At 41.4% G+C, this 26,209-nt stretch overlaps 1 protein-coding gene and 1 long non-coding RNA gene across 2 annotated transcripts; both read left to right on the forward strand.

Moving 5' to 3' along the window:
- cnot6l (CCR4-NOT transcription complex, subunit 6-like) lies at positions 1–26,158 on the forward strand. The gene is made up of 12 exons (XM_085181006.1): positions 1–146; positions 3,747–3,868; positions 4,181–4,367; positions 4,753–4,838; positions 7,680–7,769; positions 7,938–8,006; positions 8,687–8,844; positions 10,341–10,495; positions 11,367–11,518; positions 14,108–14,335; positions 14,717–14,919; positions 20,942–26,158. The coding sequence occupies exons 2-12, from the start codon at positions 3,757–3,759 to the stop codon at positions 21,161–21,163; spliced, it is 1,662 nt and encodes a 553-aa protein (XP_085037132.1). The 5' UTR covers positions 1–146; positions 3,747–3,756; the 3' UTR covers positions 21,164–26,158.
- On the forward strand, positions 14,926–18,569 carry LOC146506205 (uncharacterized). The gene is made up of 2 exons (XR_014877323.1): positions 14,926–17,346; positions 17,899–18,569. It is a non-coding gene; the product is annotated as an uncharacterized LOC146506205 (long non-coding RNA).
- Positions 26,159–26,209: the final 51 nt, after the last annotated feature.

The following is a 26,209-nucleotide window of genomic DNA, read 5'->3' on the forward strand; positions in this document are numbered from 1 at the left end:
CGTGTGTGCGAGCACGAGCGGAAACGGCGTTTGTTGTTCTTCCCTCTGTTTCCGAGACGTTCAGGGTCTAAACGGGTTCAACAGCCGCGTCTGCATGTCGCTGCCAATTCCCGCAATAACCCGTCTTCTACCGCCCCCGAATGAAGGTAATGTCAGGTCTCACTTTGTTTCTGTGCTGCTGCCACCTTCTCCGTGGTCTCCCGGGTTTAATTTAGCACTTAAATCCGCTCGCATTCGTGCCAAGTGCTCTCCCCCGCAGTCCGCCTAGGTGGCTGCCCGGGCGGCTCGCGCCTCACAGCCGCTAGCCAAACAAATCCAGCGGCGTGCTCGGAGAGCGCTGCAGGTTTAGCCGTGTTTGGGCTTCGTGTTGGAGCTGTTTGAGTATGCGGAGCTGTGGAATATCTTGGCGTGTGCACATCCAGAGGGCGTGTTTACCTCGCTGTCAGGTGTGACAGCTGGAGGGCTGAACTTCTCCTGAACGGGCCCGACCGTGTCACTTCTGACATTAGGGCTATGTTTGGATACTCAGCTGTTGGAGCAGTTGCAGTCGCTATATTAAAACAAATGAAATAAAACAAATAAGAACTCCTCACTCCCTGAAAGGTGTTTTTTGTCATACTGTTTTGGTTGTGTGCGATAACATCTGGAGCCTAAACTATTGAAATCCCCTCCAGCTTGTGATAGAGTGTCGGCTCTCTGCTGGAGCTGCAGATTCGTGCCTGTCTCCATGTGGTTGTGATATGAATCGATGCCAGCAAGCTTTATATCTGTCACTGCTCACTTGTGACCTGGTATTAGTGTGTAAACAGGTTATGTAAGTCCTTCTCCAAACTTATTCCCCTCTGCCAACCCTCACGGCAGCTGCTACATAATAGCCCTGCGCCTTCGCCTTTTCGGCGTTGCATACTTTTCATGTTGACATACACGCTGCTCAAAAGTTATCAAGTGTTGTGCATGCATAGCTTTGCTGACTGCAGCGGAGTTTAAATAACATGCACGCTCCTGCTTCAAGCAGCGGTCAGCCAAGGTTATTAAAGCAAACTGAAACTAAACTAAGTGTGCAAAAACATTTTAGTTAACCGACATAAAAACAGAAACTGGATGAAAGTAGAATAAAACAGGGTTTATCTACACTTTTGTTTCATTTAGGCAGGGTTTTGCATTGTAATGTGGTCATATAAAATCAGCCAAAGGTCCCATCTGACCCCCTCAGAATCAGCTGCTTTTAATTGCATAGTATATTTAATGAAGCTATACAAACTGTTACCTTCACACTTTGAAAATCTTACCAAGTGACAGCCCCTGGAAATTCAGGGGTGGATGGAAATCTGGCTTTATTTATTCATCAGAACTTAGTGCAGGAGATACCCCGCAGTCAGATTTATTTTACACCTTTTACATCTGTCAGAGTGTCACAATCTAAAGCCAAATTTTGTGTTATTACAACATATTTGCTTATATAAATTTGAAGATCGGGTTATGTGTTATGTCATAGTTTAATTCTGCAGTGCATAATTAAACTATGCATCACCGTAGTGATGCATAACTGCATCAGTTTCGTGTCAGTGACATAGAGGAACAGAAAAAAAGGTACCCTGGATATTTGAACTTTGAGGTTTTCTGCTAATTCATTGGAGAAAACCTAAAAAAAGTGCGTTTTGTTTCAACTCTGAAGGGTCATGCCACCATGTGGGACGGGAGGCTATACTGGAAAATTATTTTGGCACAGAAGTAACCGCGGTTAGGGAAGCATCTGGTTTAGAAAATGTAAAAAGGAGACCTCCAAAAGTTGATTCTGTTCATCTGGACATAGCGTTTTCTGGGAGAAACGTTTCGTCACTCATCCAAGTGACTTCTTCAGTCGGAGACCTTTCTTATGCTTTAACCAGCCACTTATGGTAATATTTGTTTCTCCTCGCGTGAACTAAAACTGCCAGAGTCTGTAGGGAAGGGAGTTTATTATTTGTGAGGAAAACAAGAGCACAGAAACCACATAAAGAATTAAACTCTACAAACAGTTTCTGTAGTGTTTTTGTGTCCGAGAAGAACCTGCAGGAGTTGTTGTTTAATTCAGTGCGAGTATTTATAACTGAACTTTGATTTGATCTTTTTTTTTTTAAAGCCAAGTGGTCCATGGATACATGTGATGACATATATTAAAAACATGGGTATTTCGTAGCTTTGAAATTTAAAAAAATAAAATCTAGCATGTAAGTAAAATCAGCCAGAAACATTTGTAGGCTTCAGCTTTTAAAATGCGATGCCTTTTCCTCACATGTATGATACTAAACTCTGGTTTGGACTGTTGTTCAAACTAAACAAGAGCCAAATGTAACAGAATGGACATTTTTCTCTTTTTGTTTCTGGGATCAAGAGAAAATAAAGGGCAAAATGTCAGCCTTTATTTGTTGGAGACAGCAGGAGACCAGTGATTCAATAAATGCCTTCACAGACCTCCTTCTTTAAACTTGCCTTTCACAGAGGGCTTAAGTACTGTGTTGTGTTTTCTCTTGATTGGCACCTGAAAGGTAAACCCTGGTGTAAATGTCTGATTCTTGCTCTAAATAACCCGCTGCTGTCGTCCTGTTTGGTCAAAAGGGTGGAAAGCGCTTTCAGTCAGCTGCTAAAAGATCAGAAATTTGATGCTTTTATCACAAAAATGTCTCCAGCTGAGTTTAAAACCTACTGGGAGAGTTACGTCAGAGTATCAGCTTTGTGTCGCTGCCAGTTCTCCTCCAGGTGCACCCTCTGTGGTTTTCTGGTTTGGCATCGTGTTGGTCCAGACATTGTGGTATGCTACGGGTGGGAAATCATCTCTAGCAGCGACGTGCCGGTAAAAGCTTTCTGAAGCTGCTGATGGTAAACGGGGGGGTGGGGGGTGGGGGTCAATGAGAGGGAAAATATTTTGCAGAGTATTTAAAAAAAGGTTTTAATAAATGTATAAACTGCTGTGTGTGAGAAGAAGTGTGGATCTGATTCTGTTTCCAGAGAATGCAGTTCCATTGCAAACAGGCGACGTTTTCCTTTAAAAGTTTTTAATAATTTGGTTTTTTAAAATATATTATTTTATCTGTCAGTCTTTCTCTATATATAGATATATCTTATAGAGTTTATTTTATTAATGTGTACTTTTGACACATTAATGCAGAGCTGTCATCACCACTATGGTGGTATCATCATCATATTTTTGCAAAATGGGCTTTAATTTAAGTTTACATTGGTTCATTTTGTGAGGTGCAGATATCTAATATAAAATAACTTAAATCTAAACGTTAATTTTTTTTACATTGATTTATTATTATTTTTAATCACTTTATTTAGAAATACAGTTTTTATAATTGCTAAATATTATATTAATACGATATTTTGTAAGTATAAGTAGCATTATTGTTAATCTTATCATAATTGTTTACTTTATTTTAATTATATCATGTTTTTATTTATCCATTTAAAACATTTTAATACTATTAAATATATTTATTAATGTAAATGCAGTTCTAATGTTCTGATTATAAATATATTTTTTATATCTTTTTTTTTTTTTTTAATAATCATTATTAGTGGCAATTTTATCATCATGTTATTGTAACTGGAGGTGGTTTTTCTTGACTCCTTTTTAGTATTTATAAAATAATTTCTTTGACTTTGTTTTCTAAAATTAAATATTATTATTGTTATTAGTCTGCAGCGTTGTCCTGCTCTTTGTAGTGCAGAACGTTAAAGCACATCTCTGCTGTGTTTTTCAGATTAACAGGTATGCCAAAGGAAAAATATGATCCTCCAGATCCCCGCAGATGTTACACCATCATGCCAGCCGACGAGGCGGCAAGTGGGAAGAAGTCTCACTGGTCCGAGCTCGAGATATCTGGTCAGTCTCACTCACTCCCTCTGGGCCCGCTTCCATTAAAAATAAAATGAGGCCTTGAAGCTCAGATCTAAAACTATTCCTAAAGGAAGGAAGCATTGAAAATGTTGGAAACATTTTAAATCTCAGCTCATGTCAGAGCCAAACTACTGTGTTTAACTTTTCTCATCTTAATGAGAATCTTCTTGGAATGTATTCATTTTTGGGGGTGTTTTTGGGTGCATGCAAATCAAAGCTGAGCTGTATTTCCTGTCAGAACTATCCCAACATACACATTGTTCTCATGTTCGACTTGATGTCTGTGTTTGGATGCAGGGCGGGTGAGGAGCCTGAGCAGCTCATTGTGGACACTCACCCACCTCACGGCGCTGCACATCAATGACAATAACCTGACCCGCATCCCGCCAGACATCGCCAAGCTGCCCAACCTGGTCTACCTGAACCTGTCGTCCAATAAGCTCCGCAGTCTGCCCGCCGAACTGGGCAACATGGTCTCTCTCAGGTAGGCTGTCTGCTGGTAGAAACCATCTTTTAGTCCTTTTGGCGTTAACTAACCGAGCTTCACATTAGCATATTTCTAACTTCACTTAAGGAGACATGTGTGTTTAGCCTTGAAAATGAAGAAGTCACTAAAGGGATGGGCCATCTCAAAGCAATGAAGAGAAGCGATCATAATAAACACAATGTTTAAAAACACAGGGAACATTATGAAGAGAGGGGTGATAAAAGCGTCTCGCAAACAAAAACAAAGCTGTCAAGCAGAGACTGAAGATGTGACAACAAAAGAATGTGTGGTGGACGACGCTTTGACGCCAGTAGAAACACATCAATGATGAGGAATTACCAAACTGTTAGACAAAACACTGTTTTTGTCTCGTTTCTTGCAGGGAATTGCTTTTAAACAATAATCTTTTACGAGTTCTGCCTTACGAACTTGGAAGGCTTTTCCAGTTACAAACCCTCGGGCTAAAAGGTGAGTTTTGTTTTTCATTCTTACGATTTTGGAGCAACAAAAATGAATGTCTGAAGCCCTTTTTCCATTAGTCCCTACTCGGATCGGCTCGACACATCTCTAGACGGTACCACTTAGCCTGTATTCGATTTCCATTCAATTCGAGTACCACCTAATGGGGGCGACCGTGGCTCAGGGGGTTGGGAAGCGCATCTTTAACCGGAAGGTCGCCGGTTTGATCCCCGGGCTCTCTGTCCTGGTTGTTGTGTCCTTGGGCAAGACACTTTACCCTACCGCCTACTGGTGATGGCCAGAGGGGCCGATGGCGCGATATGGCAGCCTCGCTTCTGTCAGTCTGAAGCGTTGTGGCTACAACCGTAGCTGCCTCCACCAGTGTGTGAATGTGAGAGTGAATGAATAGTGGTATTGTAAAGCGCTTTGGGTGCCTTGAAAAGCGCTATATAAATCCAATCCATCATCATTATTATTATTATTAATGTTTGTGGGGTCGTTATAGCAACGCAGCCAAACATCCTGTGACATCATTTGTATGCGACACGAGCTCTACAACAAAACTGGGACTTTTTGGGGTTTTTTGTAGCCATGTTGCTCGTTGCTGGGTTTCAATAATGTCTGTTTTGGTTTTCACGATGGAGACGCTGTCATGAGTCGTAGAGTGACGCCACTGACTACCCAATCGGTAGCATGCGATCTGTTGACGTCACATTTTGGATTGCCTGGGATCTCTTGGAACCCCAGTTGAGGTACTAAAAGGTACCAGGTACCATCACCTAATGAAAAACCGCGTCGTGCGACCTGACTCACCCGAGTAGGTACTAATGGAAAAGCGATATAAGAGTACTGAATCTCTGCTGTTTACCAAAAAAAACTGAGAATTTCTCCCGTAATGGTAGCTGTTGAATAGAGTGCGCAGACAATTTTTTTTTTTCCTTCGTATAAATGTTTCTGGCTTCTCTCAAAGAGTTTCAGTGAGAGCTAAAAGTTTTGTTCATTTACTCAAGCACATTTAATGGTCACAAATAGCCAGCAAAGGCATAGACTCCAATAAGCTGACACAGATTAATTGCTTTTACTGTGTACTTATATATTTAGTCCCTCCCCCAAAGGCCAATTGTAAGGTAGGAAGAAAGAACAAAACAAAAAAAACCAAACCAAAACTGATTCATTCGATCGAAGACCACTTCAGCAACAACAACTCACGACAGGTATGGCAGGGAGTTCAGCACCTTGCAATACCACGTTGAGGGTAACGCAGCACTTGCGGAGGAGCTGAACCACTTCTTCGCACGCTTTGAGGTGAAGGGACCAGAGGCAGCAGCAGCAGCCTCATGGTGCAGGAATATGAGGTGAGGCGCACACGGAGGGCAGTGAACCCCAAGAAGGCCGCCAGACCAGATGGGGTAACTGCAAGGGTCCTAAAAGAGTGTGCAGACCAGCTGGCTGGGGTCTTCACCAAGATCTTCAACACTTCACTGTCCCAGTCCTGCATCCCGCCGTGCCTAAAGTCAGCCACAATTGTCCCAGTTGCTCTAACACCTGTTATAATGAAGTGCTTCGAGAAACTGGTACGACGTCACATCATGTCCTGCCTGCCACCCACACTCGAGCCGCTCCAGTTTGCATATAGAGCTAACAGATCAACTGAAGATGCCATTGCTACAACGCTCCACACCACCATCTCCGCTGGATCAGAGACTTCCTCTCAGACCGTGTACAAAGAGTTAGAGTTGGGCCTCATCTTTCCTCAGCCCTCAGCCTCAACACCGGCTCTCCACAAGGCTGTGTACTGAGTCCCCTACTGTACACTCTGTACACACATGACTGTGTTAGTTCCCACCCAGACAACGCAGTCATCAAGTTTGCAGATGATACCACCGTGGTGGGGCTCATCTCTGGGGGAGATGAGACGGCGTACAGAGCTGAAGTTCAGAGGCTGTCAGATTGGTGTGTAGATAACAACCTGGACCTCAATAGCAACAAAAGAACTGGTAGTTGACTTCAGAAGGAGGAAGTCTGAGCTGCAGCCTGTCATCATCAATGGGGAGTGTGTGGAAAGGGTCTCCAGTTTCAAGTTTCTGGGTGTGCACATAGACACAGACCTCCAATGGAGCTCTAACACCTCTGCGGTTTTAAAGAAGGCCCAACAGCGTCTCCACTTTCTGAGAATCCTCAGAAAAATGGACCTGAAGAAGGAGCTGCTGACCGTCTTCTACCGCTGCTCCATTGAAAGTGTGCTGACATATTGCATCGGTGTGTGGTTCTCCAGCTGCACCACAGCACACAGAAAGGCACTCCAGAGGGTCATCAATATGGCCCAAAAAATCATTGGACATCCTCTTCCCTCCCTGAAGGACCTGTACAGCACTCGCTGTCTCAAGAGGGCCCGCAGCATCCTACAGGACGGTACACACCCAGGACACCGGGTGTTTAAGCTGCTGCCGTCTGACAGGAGGTTCAGGCTGCTGAGGTCCCGAACAAACAGACTCAAGGACAGCTTTTACAACAGGGCAACAGCCCTAAGCAGTGCTAACAGCTGACCTGACTGGCTACCTACCTGGACTTTATTTGGGGGGGGGGAGGTAACAACGGTAAAAACAGTAACAATAATAATATTTATATTTATAACAAGGTGCAATAACAATTAATGTGCAATAATAACAGTGTGCAATTCAAATACACTTATTCTTATTTTTTATTACTAAGTTAATGTGTTGCGTTGTGATGTGTCGTGTCGTGTCGTGTTACATGTAGTGCCGACGTAGGACAGTTTTCCAATTTCATTGTACTATGTGTGACTGTGCAATGACAATAACGAGTAATCTTATCTTATCTTATCTGCAGGAAATCCTTTGTCCCAAGACATCCTCAATTTGTACCAGGAGCCAGATGGAACCAGAAAGCTTTTGAACTACATGCTCGACAATCTAGCAGGTAAACGGCTCGGCAACGCATGACCTCACCCCTCATCTGTTTATCAGAACTCATGCATATTTTATCAAACAGCTTTTTGTAGACCTCAGCGCTGCAGGTATATCATAGCAGGTAAACCACTGTGTCTGTCACGCACAAATGAGCGCTAATCCCAACCTGTTTTTCCAGTGCACCCAGAGCAGCTCCCCCAAAGACCTTGGATCACTCTGAAAGAGCGAGACCAAATGATCCCCACCGGTAAGTTTCCTTCATATAATAACGTGGCACTGGGAGTGAGTCGTTTATGAGCTGATGGCTTCTTATGCTCTTTAGGTTATCTGTAAAGCCCAGCATTACCCAGCATGCCGTGTTATAGTACAATTATGTACGTCTGAAAATCTGGATAAGCCACTGTGGGTATTTTCTATAATCACCCTTATGGCTGCAGTAAAAATTGATGTCATGCATAACATAAAAACTTGCATACTATCCAGCAGAATTTTTATAGCACTAAATAGCACCTTTACAGCCTGGGATGAAAAACAGATGTACCTGGAGAAGATTTATTTTTTTAATAACTTCCCCATTTGGATTCTGGTAATGGTTAAAGTTAGCTTTATGGCTGAAACTGGCTCATAAATCTGAAACTGAGATAAACATTCAGATTTCTTAAAGTTAGCATTAGCAAAGTCCATTGATGATCCGTTCTGAACTTTCTTTCTTATATTTTATAAACTTTGTAATATGTTGTGTTATTTAATTTCGTTCAGTCTGTTACTGTTATTGTCTTGGAGCAACTGTAACCACATGATTTCCTTAGGGATTAATAAAGTATTCTGACTCTGAGTTTGGGGTAAACTACATTCATAACTGTCAGATGTGTCGTGTTTCTCAGATGATTCAGTAATTTAGCAAACTTTACTTCTGTCTCCCTGTAGCTGTGTTCACGGTTATGTGCTACAACGTGCTGTGCGACAAGTATGCCACGCGACAGCTGTATGGTTACTGTCCATCCTGGGCCTTAAACTGGGAGTACAGGAAGAAGGGAATCATGGAGGAAATCACCAGCTGTGACGCTGACATCATCAGCCTACAGGTAAAGCTAGACCGCCTTGTGAGATACTTTAAATCTTCCTCACTAACTGTTTTGCGGCATATTACTAGTGAGTATTTGTGGTGGAGCCATAGTGTACCTTAGACAAAGAGATTTTTTAATAATTTGGATATCTTTCCACTCAGATGGTTATCTGGTTGCATCAATATTGGGGCTGTCTATGTGTATATACAGACACAGTGCTGTGGGTTGAGGTGAACCAGACTACATCTTCCCAGCACCTCTTAGCCTCATGCACTAGGGCAGGGATCGGACTGCTCTCCAGTGCACAAGGCATTGGACCCATTTTTGCAGTTGCTTTCGAAATCTGAACAAAAACAATAAAGATGAACTAAAACGAGCCTGCTTTTGTCTGGCTGTGATTTTTCTAACATTTTTAATTGGTGCTATTGCCTTCTGTAGCCATGTGTCCGTCCCCTGAGGTGATTCCCCCACAATCGTGTCAACAAAGGTTGTTATTATTCTTCGGACTATTCTCCGCTCTAATCATTAGACTGTGTGCAGAGCTGCTATAAACTGCTTAGATCAATCCACAGTATCCAGCGTTCACCTGTCAGCACAACCGAGCCATTGTGTATTGAAGATAAAGAGGTAGATGTTACTGATTAATCCTGCCCATACAAAGCTGGCTTTATTTTCCAACTTCCCTGAGAAGTGCTGTATATTACCAACTAGTCCATCTGTGTAACAGCTAACCTGCAGGACATGCAGAAGAGAAACAAAACACTATTTATCATCAGACCCTGACAAAGCTGCATATTAATAAAATGATGCAGTGACTGTGCCACATGCATACTGATAATTTCCGTTTCAATCTTGCATGGATCTGAGAGAAGTGAGGAACAGGATGGAGCTAAAACTCATGCACTGCACGCAGAGCTCTGAGCCATCCACCTGCACCATTTAATCATTATGATACACTCCCCTTTCATTCATCAAACATGGCAAATTTAGCTTTCTTAAATCATGTTTCTGTGATTTAATTTGCCTTTCAAAGTTTTTTGCTCCGATAAAGCCACAGCAAAAATACCAGCGTTCATCTCTTTAGTAAATCATGACTCATTTTGACTTCACTGGCTTTTTTGAATGAAGTACACTTACAGTTGTGAGTGAATTTCAAGGAATCAGAATGTTCATCCTTAGTTTTTAACCCCACAACCGTGAAAAGTTGATGGGGTGTCGTCATCACCGGGCAGATTGTTGTGAATGTGATCATTCAGAGCTTGTATCTACTCGGAGACTGAGGGGCCACAAGTAATTGTATTTACTTAGATCTTAAAAGCACTGATGTGTATCTTTAAATAGTACAAGAACCCTGGTTATGACTTAGAGCTCTTCCTTATCCAGTTTACAAGGTTTCCCAGCAGAGACGATCAGCTGTGTTCACTTCACCTGTCAGTGTTTTAATGTTGTGTGCGTTCCCTGTATATCTCATCTGCTCCTTTACGTGACTTTTCTTACCTTGTGTGTTTTTGCAGGAGGTGGAGACGGAGCAGTACTACATGTTGTTTCTGGAAACACTAAAGGAGCGCGGCTATGACGGCTACTTCTGTCCAAAATCTCGTGCCAAACTGGTTTCAGAACAGGAGAGGAAACATGTGGACGGCTGTGCCGTGTTCTTCAAGACTGAGAAGTGAGTTTAAGAGCTTTATTTTATACACGTTACGAAACATGCCTTTATGATTTGAAACTGCGTGAACACATTTGATGAAAAGTTTTTCTACATAAAGAAAAAAATTTCCTCTTATTAAAATCTGAGCTCAAGTTGTTTTTTGGGCTTTTGTTTTTTCAGTTTCAGCTATAAAATGTATTTTATTATTATAATTATATTATTACTATAAATCTGTCATTTTTTGGGTAATCTTTGCCATAGATGGAGCTCAGCTTGTTGTAACTTTATTGCAGTTTATTGTTTGATAACAGCATTTTGGTTATTTTGTAAGTGATTTAAGTGTTAGTCACATGTTTAGTGTGAGCTGTTAATTATAGATTTAATTTTCTGCTAAAGGGGAGCATTTAACAGGTATTTTCATTAGAAAACTGCGTTTCCCAGAATCCTTTGTGGTAGACGAAAGTTAATCTGGGGTTTTAGCTAGCAAAGAAAGTTTCGGGAAGCCATTATATGTTGCTCTGATGTCAAGCAGTTTATTTGTTGTACATTCCCCTTTTTGAAGCCTTATATAAAGACTATCGTTTCTACAACTGATGTCCGATCCATTTTTTTGGCTAAGTGGATTCGCCACAACACAGCTTGCTGTGTTTTATGATGTATGATTTTCCATGTGATCTATTTAGAAATGGTCACAAACATAAGACTGCATCACAGACTCATCGCAGCCTGTTCACATTTACTTTCCTTTGTAGTCGCCCAGCCTGGTTCTCTCTGAGCCAGGAAAACTGAAGGACGAGGAGCAGATTTAAAGGAGGAAAAACTTTTCATATGAAACTAGTGCATTTTCAAAGCCCTCGTGGACATTTCTGCTGCTTGTTTGATTCTCTCACAGGTTCACTTTGATCCAGAAACACACTGTGGAGTTCAATCAGGTAGCCATGGCTAACTCTGAGGGTTCAGAGGTCATGCTGAACAGAGTGATGACCAAAGACAACATCGGGGTGGCCGTGCTGCTCGAGGTCAATAAGGACATGTTCTCTGGGGGTAAGAAAGGACTTTCATTTTGTAATTTAGCAGTTTAGGTAATTCCAAGTTGTTTTCTCCTGACCCAAAAATGGCTTCAGCTTTGTTATATTATCAAATTATCCATGACAACATAACCATGCATGTGAAACTGACTCGCCTGCCTCTGTAACTTGAAAATTTAGAAGGTTATAAAACCAGCGTTATTACTTACATGTGATACATGCACACAGTTCAGTAGTTCAGCAAGATTTTTTTAAAAATCTGATTGTTTTCAGCTTGAAAATTGTGATCTACAATTATTTTTGCCCAAAATATTAAACAGTAAAACTGCAGTAATGTATTTTCCCACAAGGTGTCACTATTGGGTTTTAATCAGAGGCTTCAGGGAGCTTTACAAAGAGAGATAAGAAGTTACAACGAAGGCTGGAAATGGAAAGAGAAAAAGAAAAGATGTAATGTTTAAAAGACAAGTAAACTGAACAGAATATACGCTGTTAAAAAATTAATTAAGGTACACTTGATTATCAGAGTATAACACAAAGCGAGTTAAACTTCAGGGATCCCAGTCGAGCTGCGCATCGGGCCTCCACGCCACTCTCATGGTGTCTGAGTCTGAAACTTGCTCACTGGAGGTCACCGTGTAGGGCGCTGGCAGTGCTCCTCCTGTATCTACCCGCACACAGATACAGGTCCTGCTGTTGGGTCCGTGCCGTCGTACGGAAAATGCGTTTTAGTGAAGTTGTGTCCACGGAGATTTTGTGTTTGAAGGTGTTTTGCATCACTGTGGCTGATGATGCTCACATAATATCGGTGCTTTAAAGATTATATGTATTTGATTAGTTAGTTAACTTACTAAGGTTTGCAGCGAGAGACGGGCACAGGCCATTTGCACTCCCAGCGAGCTACAGTAAAACTTCTGTTTGTGGTCGTTTCCTGTCGCGTTTACTGATGCTCACTATATCGCACTCTTCCTTCTTAAATATTTGACTCTGTCAGCGCTTTTAAGTTTCTGAAGTTGTCTCATAGTTCTGTGGTTTACTGCATCTGAAATAAGACCACGATGAGGATTTGTTCAGGGGACTTTTACATCCTAATTATTTTATTTTATTTTATTTTTTTCATGTGTCAGTGACAGTGATGTACTATTTTGCTTACATAGCGTCTGGTTTTTTCCCCCAGTATAATTTTGTGGAACTATAAATGTCTGTACAGTAAAAGTGTGTAGAATTGTGTAATTCATATATTTTAAAGCCTTATTCTCAAAATAAGTGAAGAAAAAACCACAACTCAGATTTAGAATCATTGTCAGTTAATTTCTTTCACGGCTTTATTTATAGAACTTTTTGTTTGTAAAAGCATCAATAAAATTTGATCATATGTGAAAACTATATGTGGAAAGTAAAAGTTGTTTTTGTGTCGGGCTGTAAAATGCTGATTTCTGCTTTTAAGTTTCTGTTAATTATTCAAGTGGCCATAACAGGAGCTGCAACTTCTCGGCTTGTCTGCCGTTGTTTCTGGAAGATGCTGCTTTTGGAAAAAGTTTCCTTTCAGGGCTTCTTTATGAAGACTTTTAGGATGTCACATGATCGAGTACAAATGGTGACAACGTTTTTTTTTTTTTTTAAACTTTAAGGGAATCGAGTATTTTTCATTAAGTTTGTATTGGTCTTTAATTACATTTCAGTGAACTAGGGCTGTTCATATAACAATATATATCGGATGACGATATAAAAACGTCTATGTTTCATTTTACGCTATCGTTTGTTTCGTGGTGTGGCAAAATAAACTGTTTACGGCAATATTTTTTCATCGTTTTGATGGTCGCTGTAGTGGCTATATTAATTTCTTAAAGTTCTCTCTTTCTCTTATATTTTATATAACCACACTACGGACGGACAAGCGCCTGTTTTTATGCGTTGTGGTTAGCAACAACGACGGTAACAGCATCGCGTGTCAGCTAGTTTATCTTCCACATAAACCTTACACAATAAAGCTCAAGATCCTGTTGAGACTTTTCAAAATAAACTGAATCACGTGAAAGAGCAGATTATTTACGGATGAGAATTTAAAAAGAGCCGCCAGGTGCTAAAAAATAAACCTTAGACTCAAACGTTAGAACAGGCTTTTCCCCGCAGCACGCCGTGTAATAAATACTCACAAAGAAAACGGCGGCCGTTACAACTTATGTCTAAAAATGTATCGTTTCATGCTTCGGTTAAAATACTCGACTCCAGGTACACGACGCGCAGCTGGAAACACTTCACGCAAGTCGAGCTGCCCGAGATTCACAGATTTTACAGAAAATGTTAAATTTTTGTGATTTATATCGTTATCGGACGATAGATGTCTTATATCGGGATATGAGATTTTGGTCATATCGCACAGCCCTACAGTGAACTATAGTTTATATAAATGTATGTGAACCTGTTGGGGAGTGAATTTGAACTTTTAATAGAAGTAAAAGGACGTGAATTAAAAAGAGCATGAGAGGATTGTTTTTTACATTTTATCTTTTTTAATAATGTGTAAATCAAAATTTTAATTAAAGGAACTTTGATTAAAGCCCTACTTGCCTTTTTTTTTTTTTTTTTTTTTTTTTTTTTTTAGGCATGAAGCCGCCCCAGGAGAGGCAGCTCATCCTGGTGGCCAACGCCCACATGCACTGGGACCCCGAGTACTCGGACGTCAAGTTGATCCAAACCATGATGTTCCTGTCAGAGTTAAAGAGCATTGCTGAGAGGGCCTCGGGCTCTGTGGCAACGGGATCGCCGACCTCCGACCCGTCCTCAATCCCCATCGTCCTGTGCGCTGACCTCAACTCGCTGCCTGACTCCGGTAGGGCTCTGTCACTTATCAGGAACCAGGGTCTTTCCATATAAATCAACCAAACCTGATTAAAGTTCCCACCTGATACATTCTAGACACCTGATAACTTGACATAATTAATACATAACAAAGAAAAATAGATTTAGCTTGATTAAAATGACCTATCCATGTGAACCTTCATTATTTTATTTTATTTTCTCGTTTTTTCTTTGTTTTTACCGGCAATGGGAACGTGTCTGTATATTCATTTGTTGCCAGCGTGGTTTCCATCATCAGTTTCCCTTTAAAGCCACGAATGACGTCATGAGTTTCTTTTCCTTAATTAAAGGATTGAATAATTAAATAAATTTCTGATTAATATCTCGCTAATGTTCCTGCTCTTTGATGCAGGTGTGGTGGAGTATCTGAGCAACGGAGGAGTGGCCGAGAACCACAAGGACTTTAAGGAGCTACGCTACAGCGAATGTCTGACCAACTTCAACTGCAACGGCAAGAACGGAAACTCGGATGGAAGCATCACACACAGCTTCCAGCTCAAGAGCGCCTACGACAGCAATCTGATGCCTTACACCAACTACACATATGACTTCAAGGTAAAACAAAAACACAAATAAACTCGTTTGCATTTGAAGCCATAACAGTAATTTATATAGTGCCCAACATGTCAAAAGTCAGGCTGACCGAGACCCCCAAACGTCCTCTGTGGAAGGAAAAACCTTCAATGGGAAGAAACATCAAGAAGCAGCCTCAGAGAGGGCGTAGAGCAGGGTCGGGAATTTCTGGTTCCGCAAATGTGTCTGACTGAAAAGTTAGAGGGGGAGTTGTTTTCACCCACCCGAAACGTTCCCTGTTTCCTGCCCCATGCTTCAGGACGCCAAGATTCATTCTGTGTTTGTGTGATAACTTGGTCAAAGACTCACATTGACTCTAATCAGCTTCTGTGAGAGGACACAGATGTCCTGCTGCAGATGTTCTTTCCCCTTTTACAACTGAGTGATCTGACAGCTCACCTTATCCTGGTTTGAGTAAAGCAACTGAACTTGACGAGTTCACTGTTGTAGGTCTGCGGATGTTGGTTGGTTGGTCGTGCCCGATTTTTGTGAGTCAGCTTATGTGTTTCTGTAAGTTAAGTGAGACAGGGTGAGCTCACCCAACTTAGGAAAAAAGTGCTTACCAGTTACTTTCTTTTTTAAATGTAAAGGTTTACGTTACTGGATCATATTTATCATGAAATGTGAGTCACTCTGCCAACTAGTCTTGTTTCTGCATGTTAAGCCAGGGTCAGGTAATGATTGTGTCTTTATTCTTGAGAAAGCCGTTCCAAAGCAGCAATTATTCGTGGTGGGGACCTTACACATCTGAGCCAGAGAGACCTCGTTGGAGAGGAAGCTGCTACCAAGAAAAAGTGGTCATTGCATCAGTTTTTCATTAATCCACATGAGCTTGATTGTCACGCATGATTTCCGGTTAACAGTACAAACTTTAGATGGAAGAAGCAGGAAGAAGAATGAGTGTATCGGTGAGTGTGTGAATGGCAGCTTGTGCTTATACTGTACAAATAGCTACAGTGCTATGTCTGACTGCTACTAGGGCTGCCACAAACGATTATTTTGATAGTCGACTAGTCACCGATTATTTTTGCAATTAGTCGACTAATCAGATCATCATCCATCTGCTCTTATATAACTATCATTAGCTTACAGCTTTAAGTGTTTCAGGTATGTGCTAACTAAAAATAAAGACAAGATGATAGTTTATTAAATTTTAATGAAATTTGCAGATTGTTTCCGTGAAGTTTAATAAACTCCTTGCTATCTAAAATATAACAGGACACCGGAGTATATTCTCGAGCATCTCACACTTCTGATAATCAGTTGTCTGCTTGACGTTTATTCAGCTGTGTAAAAACTATAACTTTAATCTCAGCCAAACCGATTTACTCAGGAACAAATAAAACACTAAAAAAGGCCAAACAATAACATTTTTAAGTTATCTAAGTGACTTATATGTATTTAACCTGAGTAGCGAAAGACGGCGGTGGGTTTGAAAACGATTTGCCGGGAGTCCGGTGCTCTCACGGCCTCTAGTGAGCCGTGCCCCCGGCTAGCTATCGAGCTAGTGGGTAACAGACGTCTCCGAAAACGTCGGAGCGCTTTTGAAAATATGTGGTGTCTTGATAAACTGAGCAGATATTTGAGGTTTACACAGCTACATTCTCGCCTAAAAATATGTTTAACGTTTATTTTGTGACCCAGAAAGAATAATAAGAGTAACATTAAAACTAACTAGCTGCCGCCATTGTTGGAAACTGAGCTGGGCTGCGCTATGAATTCTGGGACGGAGCTACTTCTTCTTCGCGGTTTAACGGCAGCTTGGCATCCTTGTACATGCAGTGCTGCCATCTTCTGTTTCAGTCCGTTATTACACTCTTAAATCCTACTACTTATTCCTGCGTCTTTTGCGATCTTACAAAGCTTCAAACGACGCGTCGACTATTAAATCAGTCATTGACGATTTTGATCGTCGACATAATCGTGACTAGTCAACTAATCGTGGCAGCCCTAACTGCTACTCTTAACTGTTGAAGATCTGGGTCTGGGTATGTTTGCCTCTAGTTTAGTGCTAGCATACTGTTTTTAGAGCCGCCGTGTACAGATATCAGTTTTTGTCCTGACTTTATCATCTTGCTCTAGTAATAATAATGCTCATATTTTCACTAACATCCACTATTGTCCTCCTCGCTAACATTTGTCTAACATCTGTAACAACAAATTTCCCACGTGTGGGACTAATAAAGCTTATCTTTGGGACATGTTATAACAGGCGCTGGTGTGGAGTAATATCATGTTACAAAATGCACTATAGCCTACACATCCTGTTGTCACCATCTTAATTTGTATCTGTTTCGAACTTTCAAACTTTCACTGTGCTGTAAGCGTCTTTATCATGTAAAACACGTCGATGGTCTGTGGTTTTGAGGAGACCCTCGCTGCACACAGATGCTGACAGTTTTTAAGCGTGTCACCTCGCAGCGCGGACTCAGTGTTGCCAACTCCTCAGTAAGGAAAATCGCTATTGGCTGTCCTAAAAGTCGCTAGAAGTCGCTAAATGACGTCATCACCTAATTTGCATAATTGGTCATGCTTATGTAATTGTAATCTATGTTGTTGGAGAGAGAAATAACATCGTGGAAGAGACATAAAGTGAGTAAAAAACATCCTAAATGCATTTAGAGTTTATTTAGAACTACAAATTAAATTTCTTTTAGCAATTATTGTTGTTTTTTTTTTAATGTTACAATTCCAACCCTGCTCCTTTACCCGGGCTTGGACCGGCAAAAGTGACCCGAAATAGGCACTCTGGTGGAGTTACTTTGTGTGTGTGTGTGTTTATAAGTAGTTTTAAACCTTGTGATCCACAAAACAGCATAAGAGTAAAAGAGTAAAAGAAGAACTGACTGCGTTACAGCACCCGCTGCTTCTTGAGAGTAAAAGCAATATGCGCTTTCTCGTCTTTTTTTAGGTAGCTAGGGGGTCTGAAAACTCGCTAAATATAGCGACAAAGTCGCTAAGTTGGCAACACTGCGCGGACTTTCCAAAGGAAGAAATAAAGTAAGAGAGAGGAATAAAATTAGTCTCCATGTACACTGGGACGGATGCTGATGCGCAAAGCTCGTGTTCATCCTTGAGGTGTCACTTGATATCATTTTATCAAAAACCACCGCCATGGCTCATTTTGGTGCTTTGTGACCTTTGCGGTTTCAGGCATTATGAAGCTGTCACACTAATATCATAACCCTGTGAGTCAGGGAACAGATGGCAATGTTTCCCTAAACCTAAACAAGAAATGTTTAGTCCCTAAACTTAACCGAGTGGGTTTTCCCAGCTAATAAACTGGCAAATCAAGCCTCCGCTACTCCTCCAGCCGCATGAGTACTTTGCATGTTTCCAGAGATGGACCGTTACCCTTCATTGGTCCATCGCTGTAGCCGTCGCATCGACAGGGCTGCATATGAAAACATGTGATATTCCTGGTCGTCTCTCCCACATTAAAATACAGAAAATCCCTACCTGCTATATTTATTGTGGATAATGTCGGTGTTTTAGGTGCAGGTTCAGTCGTGTAGATGAACGCGTTACAGCGACAAATTTAACGTCAACGATGAATTCTGTGGTGCTGGGAACTCTGTATAACTGAGTGAATTACACAGACTTATAGGTGGGCATTAAGTTCAATCAAGAAAGAAATACTGTTACTGTGTGTTTCACTTTTCTATGTCTGAGTTTTGCAGTGGGAGCTGTCAGCGGGAACGGAAAACTGTGAACATCGCGGCCTCTGAGCCATGATTTTTACCCTTCAGCACGCTCCGCAGCAAAAACTCGTATTCGCTTTATTTCGTGTGAAGCTGCCTCGCGGTTTTGATTTGTCACATCATTTCAGCTTCGGTTTCTAATGAGTCATCGACCCAGACAGTTCACGCTCAAATTCTTTTCTTCTTTTTTTTCCTGCTCTTTTTCTTGTCTCACAAATGGTTAATTTATTCAGTATTGGGGGCGTCAGTTATTTATTACCTTATTTTTTTATATGTGTATATATATGAATGCTTGCATACATGCACAGACTTTCCAGTGTTGGGGAATTTAAGCCCAGATTGGTGGGTGTTTTTGACTGTAATCTTCACATGAGCAATGTTTAGTCCCTCCAGCCTCCACACGGGGATGTCTGAGGTTACAAGTGGGGGCGAGACCTCGGCAGCCAGCGACGGGGAGACCCACAGGGAGCTAAAGCTCACAGTGATACCCTCTGAGACGAGGCATCTACGGCCAGCCATTAATAAACCTTCCACAGACTCAACTTTTTTTAATGTAGCTCTTCAGACCGTGCAGACGAGCCATTCTCACTAACCCTGCGTCTGTAAGACTCATCTACTTGTTTACAATTTTAGTCTCTGCCCACTGACGATATCACTGGCTGAATCCCACGGAGTCACTGGCAACACTTTCGGTGATTAATGTTTGTACTAATAACGAGCTTGACTCATTGCTGCTTCTCTTAGCGTCGATTACTCATCTGAGGAGCATCTGTGTTCAGCGAAAAATAGATTCATTAGAAACTAAATTAGAAACTCTACATCAAACAGGGATTTTCTATAAACACTCATAAAAGAAGCAAAAAACTAAACCAGCTCCTTCTCATTGTGAAATAAAATGACACAAAATGTAATAAACAGATTAAAAACAACACAATATCAATTAACACTTAAGTTTGGACGTCTCAGCACAGCATCAACAAGAACATTACTCGTCACGACACTCGCACTCGTCCACTCGTGGAAGTTTGAGCAACAACCTGAATTATTTTATGCAACCTGTTAAGTATCATCGAGGGGAACCTGCCACGTTGCACTCCAGTGCTACATGATGTTTACTCTGAAAAGCAAAGAAAAACTAGATTAGGCTTTAAGTCATGAAGTGATTGGTTTAACTCCAGGTAATAAGAACAAGTAACCAAAAGTCACCCAAAGGGCCTCTCTGTGATTCAGGGTGTCATTAAAGAAGAAACACAAGAGCCAATCAGTGATGAGGAAAAGAGGACAGGAAGTGATGTGTGGAAAAGTGAGGAAAAGGGTAAATAAAATAGACCAACTGGACCTTTTTAAACATTTTCCGCAGTTGTTAGAAAGAGCTCAGGCTTTCTGTACGAGTCTCGGCAGATTCAAATGTTTTACGGACGAATGACAAACAGCAGACTTTTCTCCTTTCTTTGATTTGTGCTTCCTTGTCTCCTCCATCCTGTTGAAGGAAGCTGCATGAGGACCTGTAACGGAATATGTTCATATCACGCACATCCCTTCTCCTTGAAAAACAAACTTGAATATTAAAAAGCATGTTGATGTTAAGACTCTTGAAATAAGTCTTAAACGTGTTGTTTTGGTTATTTTAAGGGTGTACTCTGAACGCAGTGAAAGCAGAAGGTTTGATGTGTTAGTCCCCATCACCATGGTTCGTCTCTTCCAGCTGTGGTCACGTGTCTTTTATATACTGATGGTAAAAACGCTCCCTGTGCATTCTCACTGATATTTCCTCCTGCATCCTCCTCTCTCCTCTCCATTCCTGTTGCATTATGCAAGGTGTGCTGAGGTCACAGACAGATGGATGGCACACATTAGAGAAACGAAAAACCCTTTCTTCCTCGCCTCCTCTGCTTGTAGGGGGCGATCGTCGCTCAAGAGTTGGGAGTTCGCCTTGTAATCGGAAGGTTGCCGGTTCGAGCCCTGGCTTGGACAGTCATTTCACCCGTACTGGTGGTGGTCAGAGGGCCTCGCCTCTGTCAGTGCGCCCCAGGGTGGCTGTGGCTACAATGTAGCTTGCCATTACCAGTGTGGGAATGTGTGTGAATGGGTGGATGACTGAATGTGTAAAGCGCTTTGGGGTCCTTAGGGACTAGTAAAGCTATACAAATACAGGCCATTTGTAACTTTGGTGCGAGACACCAAAACACGAGAAATTGAGGATGTGCTGCCATGGAAAGCAGTGGATCATTAAATCATTAAATTGGTTGTTTTAAGTGACTCCCACACAGAGTTAACATCAGGTGGCGTTTGTGTGTCTGCAGGGTGTGATCGACTACATCTTCTTCTCCAAGACCCACATGAGCGTCCTGGGCATGCTCGGACCGCTCGACAGCCAGTGGCTCATAGACAACAACATCACGGGCTGCCCCCACCCGCACATCCCCTCGGACCACTTCTCCCTGCTGGCCCAGCTGGAGCTGCACCCTCCCCTGCCCCACCCGCTCAACCCCCTCAACGGGCTGCACCTGCCGGTCCACAGGTAGTGCACCCCGAGAACGAGAGAGAGCGCCCCGCCTACCCCTTTTTACCTCACCTTTTAAACACTGTCCCACCTCCTCCCTCCAGCTTTATACAGGACCCTGTACAGTTCACGTTAAACTCGGACACCATCTGACCGCCTCTAACCCCAAAAGGAGTGAAGTATTTGCCCCGGGTGTTGCTCCTTTTTATGTTTTTGCACACTGTATATTTTTTTTCTTTTCTCCCCTTGAAAAGGCTTGATACCAAATGTTGGGCTTGGGATGAAGTATTTCCCAACGTCTGTTTTGTTTTTTTGTTTTTGTTTCTTTTGATTAGTTGTAATCATGGCCGCTTAAAGATTCTACAATAACAAACGAATACAAACAACTGTTTAAGGTAAATCTGCTACACAAACGTAAGCATCATTTCACACAGCTGTGAAATTTTTAGAGTACAGACACGTGATCGTATTAATGCTGCACAGTTTATAGAGCTGAAAGCTGCTTTCACTCCCACATTAACTGACGGGTATTTAATTGAACGGGGGGTCAACACTACAAAAACAAAAAACCCTCAACCTTTTGAATGTTATAGGAGAATGTAGAAGGATTGTTTCTGTTCGTAATTGTTTTGCAAAAAGGTCCTTATTTGAGTTTCAGAAAATGAATTTGATAATAAGCGGGGAAATGGGTGCAAATTTTTAAGGATAAAATGTGCAAGCTGGGTGTTTTTTAAAAGTAATGCTATTTAGCATGGAGGTATGTGTCATCCTGGATCCATGTTTAGAATTAGGCCCATGTCACTCAGCATTGTATGAATTTCTTTCACTTTACCTCGGTGCGGTACGTCTTTTATAAAAGTGTTTTTTTCTTTTTGTTCTCTGCAGCTCTGAAGTAATAAAACAATCAGTTGTTCGAATATTTTTCTAAGCATTGCAGGCAGATTTGCTCAGACACTGCCTTTTTCCTGACATCCACAAACACGCTTCACAGCTTTGAGCTTTTCATGCTGTGTTTTCTTCTTCTTTTTTTTAAACCCCTGATCTGCCTGGCCAAAGAATCCCCCGCAGCAAGTGACATGTCCTCCGTCAGTAATAAGACCTTTATTTATCGGTGCCAGAGAGGAAAACGTATATCATTTAATGTTTTAGTCGATGTTTCCTGACCAAGAGGCTGAATGTATTTACTAAAAACGCTCGCTATGAATTTGGTTCTCGGAGCCGATTAATGCCAGATCCCTGTGGACTCTAAACTTTGTGTATTTGTGTCAGATGATTAGAAGGAATAGCTCTTTATTCTGTAAGTCGTAACTCAGGGCTATGCTATGCATCCAGCAGCACCTTTCACGCTAAAGACTCTCAGAGTCATGTCGTACGAGCAAAACCAAACAGGAAGCTACTGTTCTGAAAAAGCACAGGTAATGTATGTGTTTGCATACGGATATGCTGTTGTTCATCTTGTCGTTATAGAAGTCCCAGGTCTTTGTGCATTTTTGATAAAATACTGATGCACTTTTACTCCTAACCTGGGAAAATCACATTTGTCCTAGTTTTAGAAGAAACAAATAGAGCATATTTGGTCAGTTTTAATTGAATAAGGATTTAGTTTGCTTTAAGGCCTTTAGAGAGGCTGACGCGATGAATGATGAGGGATCGGACTGGGTGTCAGTACCACATGTTTTCAGTGCCAGAACAAAGAAAATGAGATTATTTTTTAAGATGGAGAGGGAGGAACATAAATGTTTTGGAGTTTTTCTCAAAGAAATCTTCTCAAATGATTAAACCAGCAGCTCCAAATCCACACACTAAAATCTGCATCCTGTTTATTATGGGAACTTTGCTCTAGTCTCCCTTTTTAACTCGTTGTGTGATTTCTGTCAGCTGTTAAAGTCTTAAAACAGACACTGCTCACAATTCAGCTATGCAAACTGAGACAAGTGGACATGGCTTGTATTAAAGTGGATGTTATGCGTTTCCAGCTCAATCTACCAGAGTAGCTTTGTATGATTACTGTTCAGAATAATCCTTATTTATCTTACACTGGGCCTTACTGCAGCCTCTTAGTTCCTCTTGTTTGAAACGACCAGTTTTAGCTCCTCTCTCATTCAGACCTGGGTTCTCAAAGTACGGCATGTGGACCCGTGGGGGCTCGTAGTAACAAGGAAAATTAAAGGACATGTAAAGTGTTCATAAAGCAGCACAGAGGAGACCAAAAGAGCTTTCCTGTTGAGTTTTAACCCTTCTGTTGTATCTGTCATAACAGACACTGTTGGTGCCAAGAAATATCACCTCATTAAATACCATTAAATTTAAAAACCAGGACAAAAATAATAAACCTAACTATCTAAATGTGTCTGTGCAGCCCTTAATCTTACTCTTCCTGGTTTAAGACCACCCACTCTTTAAGTCAGCTTTCTCCTGATTGGCCGCCCCTCTTAAACTGCAGCTAGGTGGGGACTCTGTGTCTCAGATGACCAAATTAAGGATATCAATCTTTTGGCCTCATACAGACCTAAGAGTAGAAAAAAAACTAATCTTAGTGTCACCACTCAGCTGTTTAGCTCCCTTCCCCCTTCTCTTCAAGGGCCCCTCAAAACCTGCAGGTGCCAGTATGACCTTATTTGGCACATCCTCTCTATTTGGCCTCATAAAGAAACGAGGGTTATAAAAACTGTCTGAAGCAGAGCATTCAGAGCAGTCTGAAGCACAGGATTTAAGCTCACGTAGCTCATGTACATATGTTGACTTCATTATTTGAAACCTTGGACATATTTACTATGTACATTGTGTCCTATTATCTTATTTTTCCCCCTCATTTCTACACTGGAACAGGAAAAGTGTAAAAGATTGGGAAGCACTGGTCTGAACACAGAAAAGTTGAGCTTATTTAAACCAGAAACCATCTGATTTCAAAGAATGAATTCAAAACATCTGATATTAAAAACCAGCTTTTTCTACACATTTTAACTGGTGCAGCATGATGGTTGACACCCAGTCCTGTCTGTGCAGGCAGATGTGCCTCTTAGTGATAAACACATCTGGCACATTTCGCACTGTAGGGTGTAGTAAAGATTAGTTGAACCAGTCAAAGCTTTTCCTGTGTTTGAAAGCCATAATTCTGGGATACGTGGCGTCGGCACAGCGCGGCATGTGACCGTGTAGCTGCAGCTTTAAATCGCAGGTTCTTCACTTTTACTGGCCTTCTGTTGCACATGATTTAACACTAAGGAGTTCACCTCTGGGTTCGGTGGATTCGATCCCGGTGAGCATTTAGAGGCCTATACTTCACTCCTGAACTAACCTCACAGGGTTTTTATTTCCTGGTTTTTGTACCACAGCTGTACATAAATGAATCTGTCTTTGATGACGGCATGTCTTTCACATCTGTGAGGGGAATGTACCATTCTCCTGATAAAGGGGCGTAAAGTTTTCTCACAATTCAAACGTGTACTTGGTGTTGTAATTTTCTTCTAAAGATCTCGTGTGAATACCACCTCCACATTTGTCTCTGATGCTCTTGTAGAGACCGGATGTGTCTCTGTTTCCAGCTCTTGTTTTTGAACTACGGGCATTTTCTGTCTCCAACATGCAGTCTTTCAATTAGTACTTTGTACTACTCAGTATTACCAACATTTTTTTGAGAAAAACCATAAATATTCTAGGTTTAAAAGCAGCTCGTCTATATGGGTTTTATTTCTCCAGCGTCATCTCAAAGCCTCACTTGCTTCTTTTGTTTTCCTGTCATTTCCGCTTTCACACACATTAAACACCAGTTACGTTCGCATTTATTCCACAACAATACCAAACTGTCATCACCTGAAAGCAGTTCACTTGTTAATTTTGTCTCTGTAGATGCACCTCATACACTTTTTCTACAAACAATGTGCCTAGTTTGTACAGTTTCTCCAACAGCAGCACTGCCCATGAGACCAAGACCCTCAGAGATTAACCCAGCACCATCGCCCAGCCAACACCCTTCGATCCATCCTTCCATCCCTCCAAGCCAACTTTTCATGTGGTGAGATTGTGGGAGGAATTCAGGACTCACTTTCCCTTCAGTTCCTGTTACGTTATGTAAAACAGTCCCTCTCACTTGTTTGTGGTTTCCTTGCTAGGACAAAGATCACCACAAGCATCAGGTGGAGTTTCTGAACGTAGAAATCCTGATGTTTGATGTCTGGCTGTAGTTGATTTGGTTTTATTTTTGTTCCATTGTTAATTCAAACTGTCTCGGCTACTGCCCATTAGTCTTTGGTGGTGAATACGATGCCTGGCGATAGTAACTGGGGGAAAGACGCAGACGTTTTAATTTCATTGTCATGTTTGTACTCTGAATTTTATGGCTGTAGGCCAGCTCGCTGCAGAATCTCTACACAGAATTTAAGAAATACGACTAATGAGAAATGGCATTATGGACGAGTATGTTCATTATATCGATTAAAGGGGACCTATTATGCTTAGCTCCTAATCCAGTCCACTCTGGAGCATCTTCAGGTGGATTGCAGTTCAAGGTAATCTTTATTTACATCATGTTTGTGCAGCAACTCAGGTATTTTAGCTCCCTTTAAGCCCATTTTCTACTGATTGGGTGCCCCTCATCAGCTGCAAGTGGGCGGGGCTTCTGTGCCTGAGATGACCATATTAGGTATATTCACTTCCTCTGCCATCATATAGACCCAAGAATAGGAAAACAGGATGTTTGCATCAGTCTGAAGCCTGAACTTGTATTGTACACACTCTGACCTCATTGTTACAGACTTTGACCATGTTGAGCATGAACATTGGATCAGTACAGAGATGGCAGACAGACAGGAAAAAGCAGAATCGGTCTCCTTTAATTCACTGTGGAAAATTAATTAAGAAAGAATTAATTAAGAAAGTCAGAACCTCAACAGATTTTCAAAGCTGAAGAGCAACTTTCATTTTTCAAATCCGAATTTTAGAAAATTAAAATAAATGACAAAAGCCAGAAATGCAATTCTGTTATTTCTGCAAAATGAATTAAAGTATTTTTAAAGTTTCTGCCTTTCATTGTTGTTTTAGTAATGTGAGGAAAGAGAATGAAAACTGG

Source organism: Neolamprologus multifasciatus, chromosome 12 (genome assembly GCF_963576455.1).
Source record: "Neolamprologus multifasciatus chromosome 12, fNeoMul1.2, whole genome shotgun sequence".
NCBI lineage: Eukaryota > Metazoa > Chordata > Actinopteri > Cichliformes > Cichlidae > Neolamprologus > Neolamprologus multifasciatus.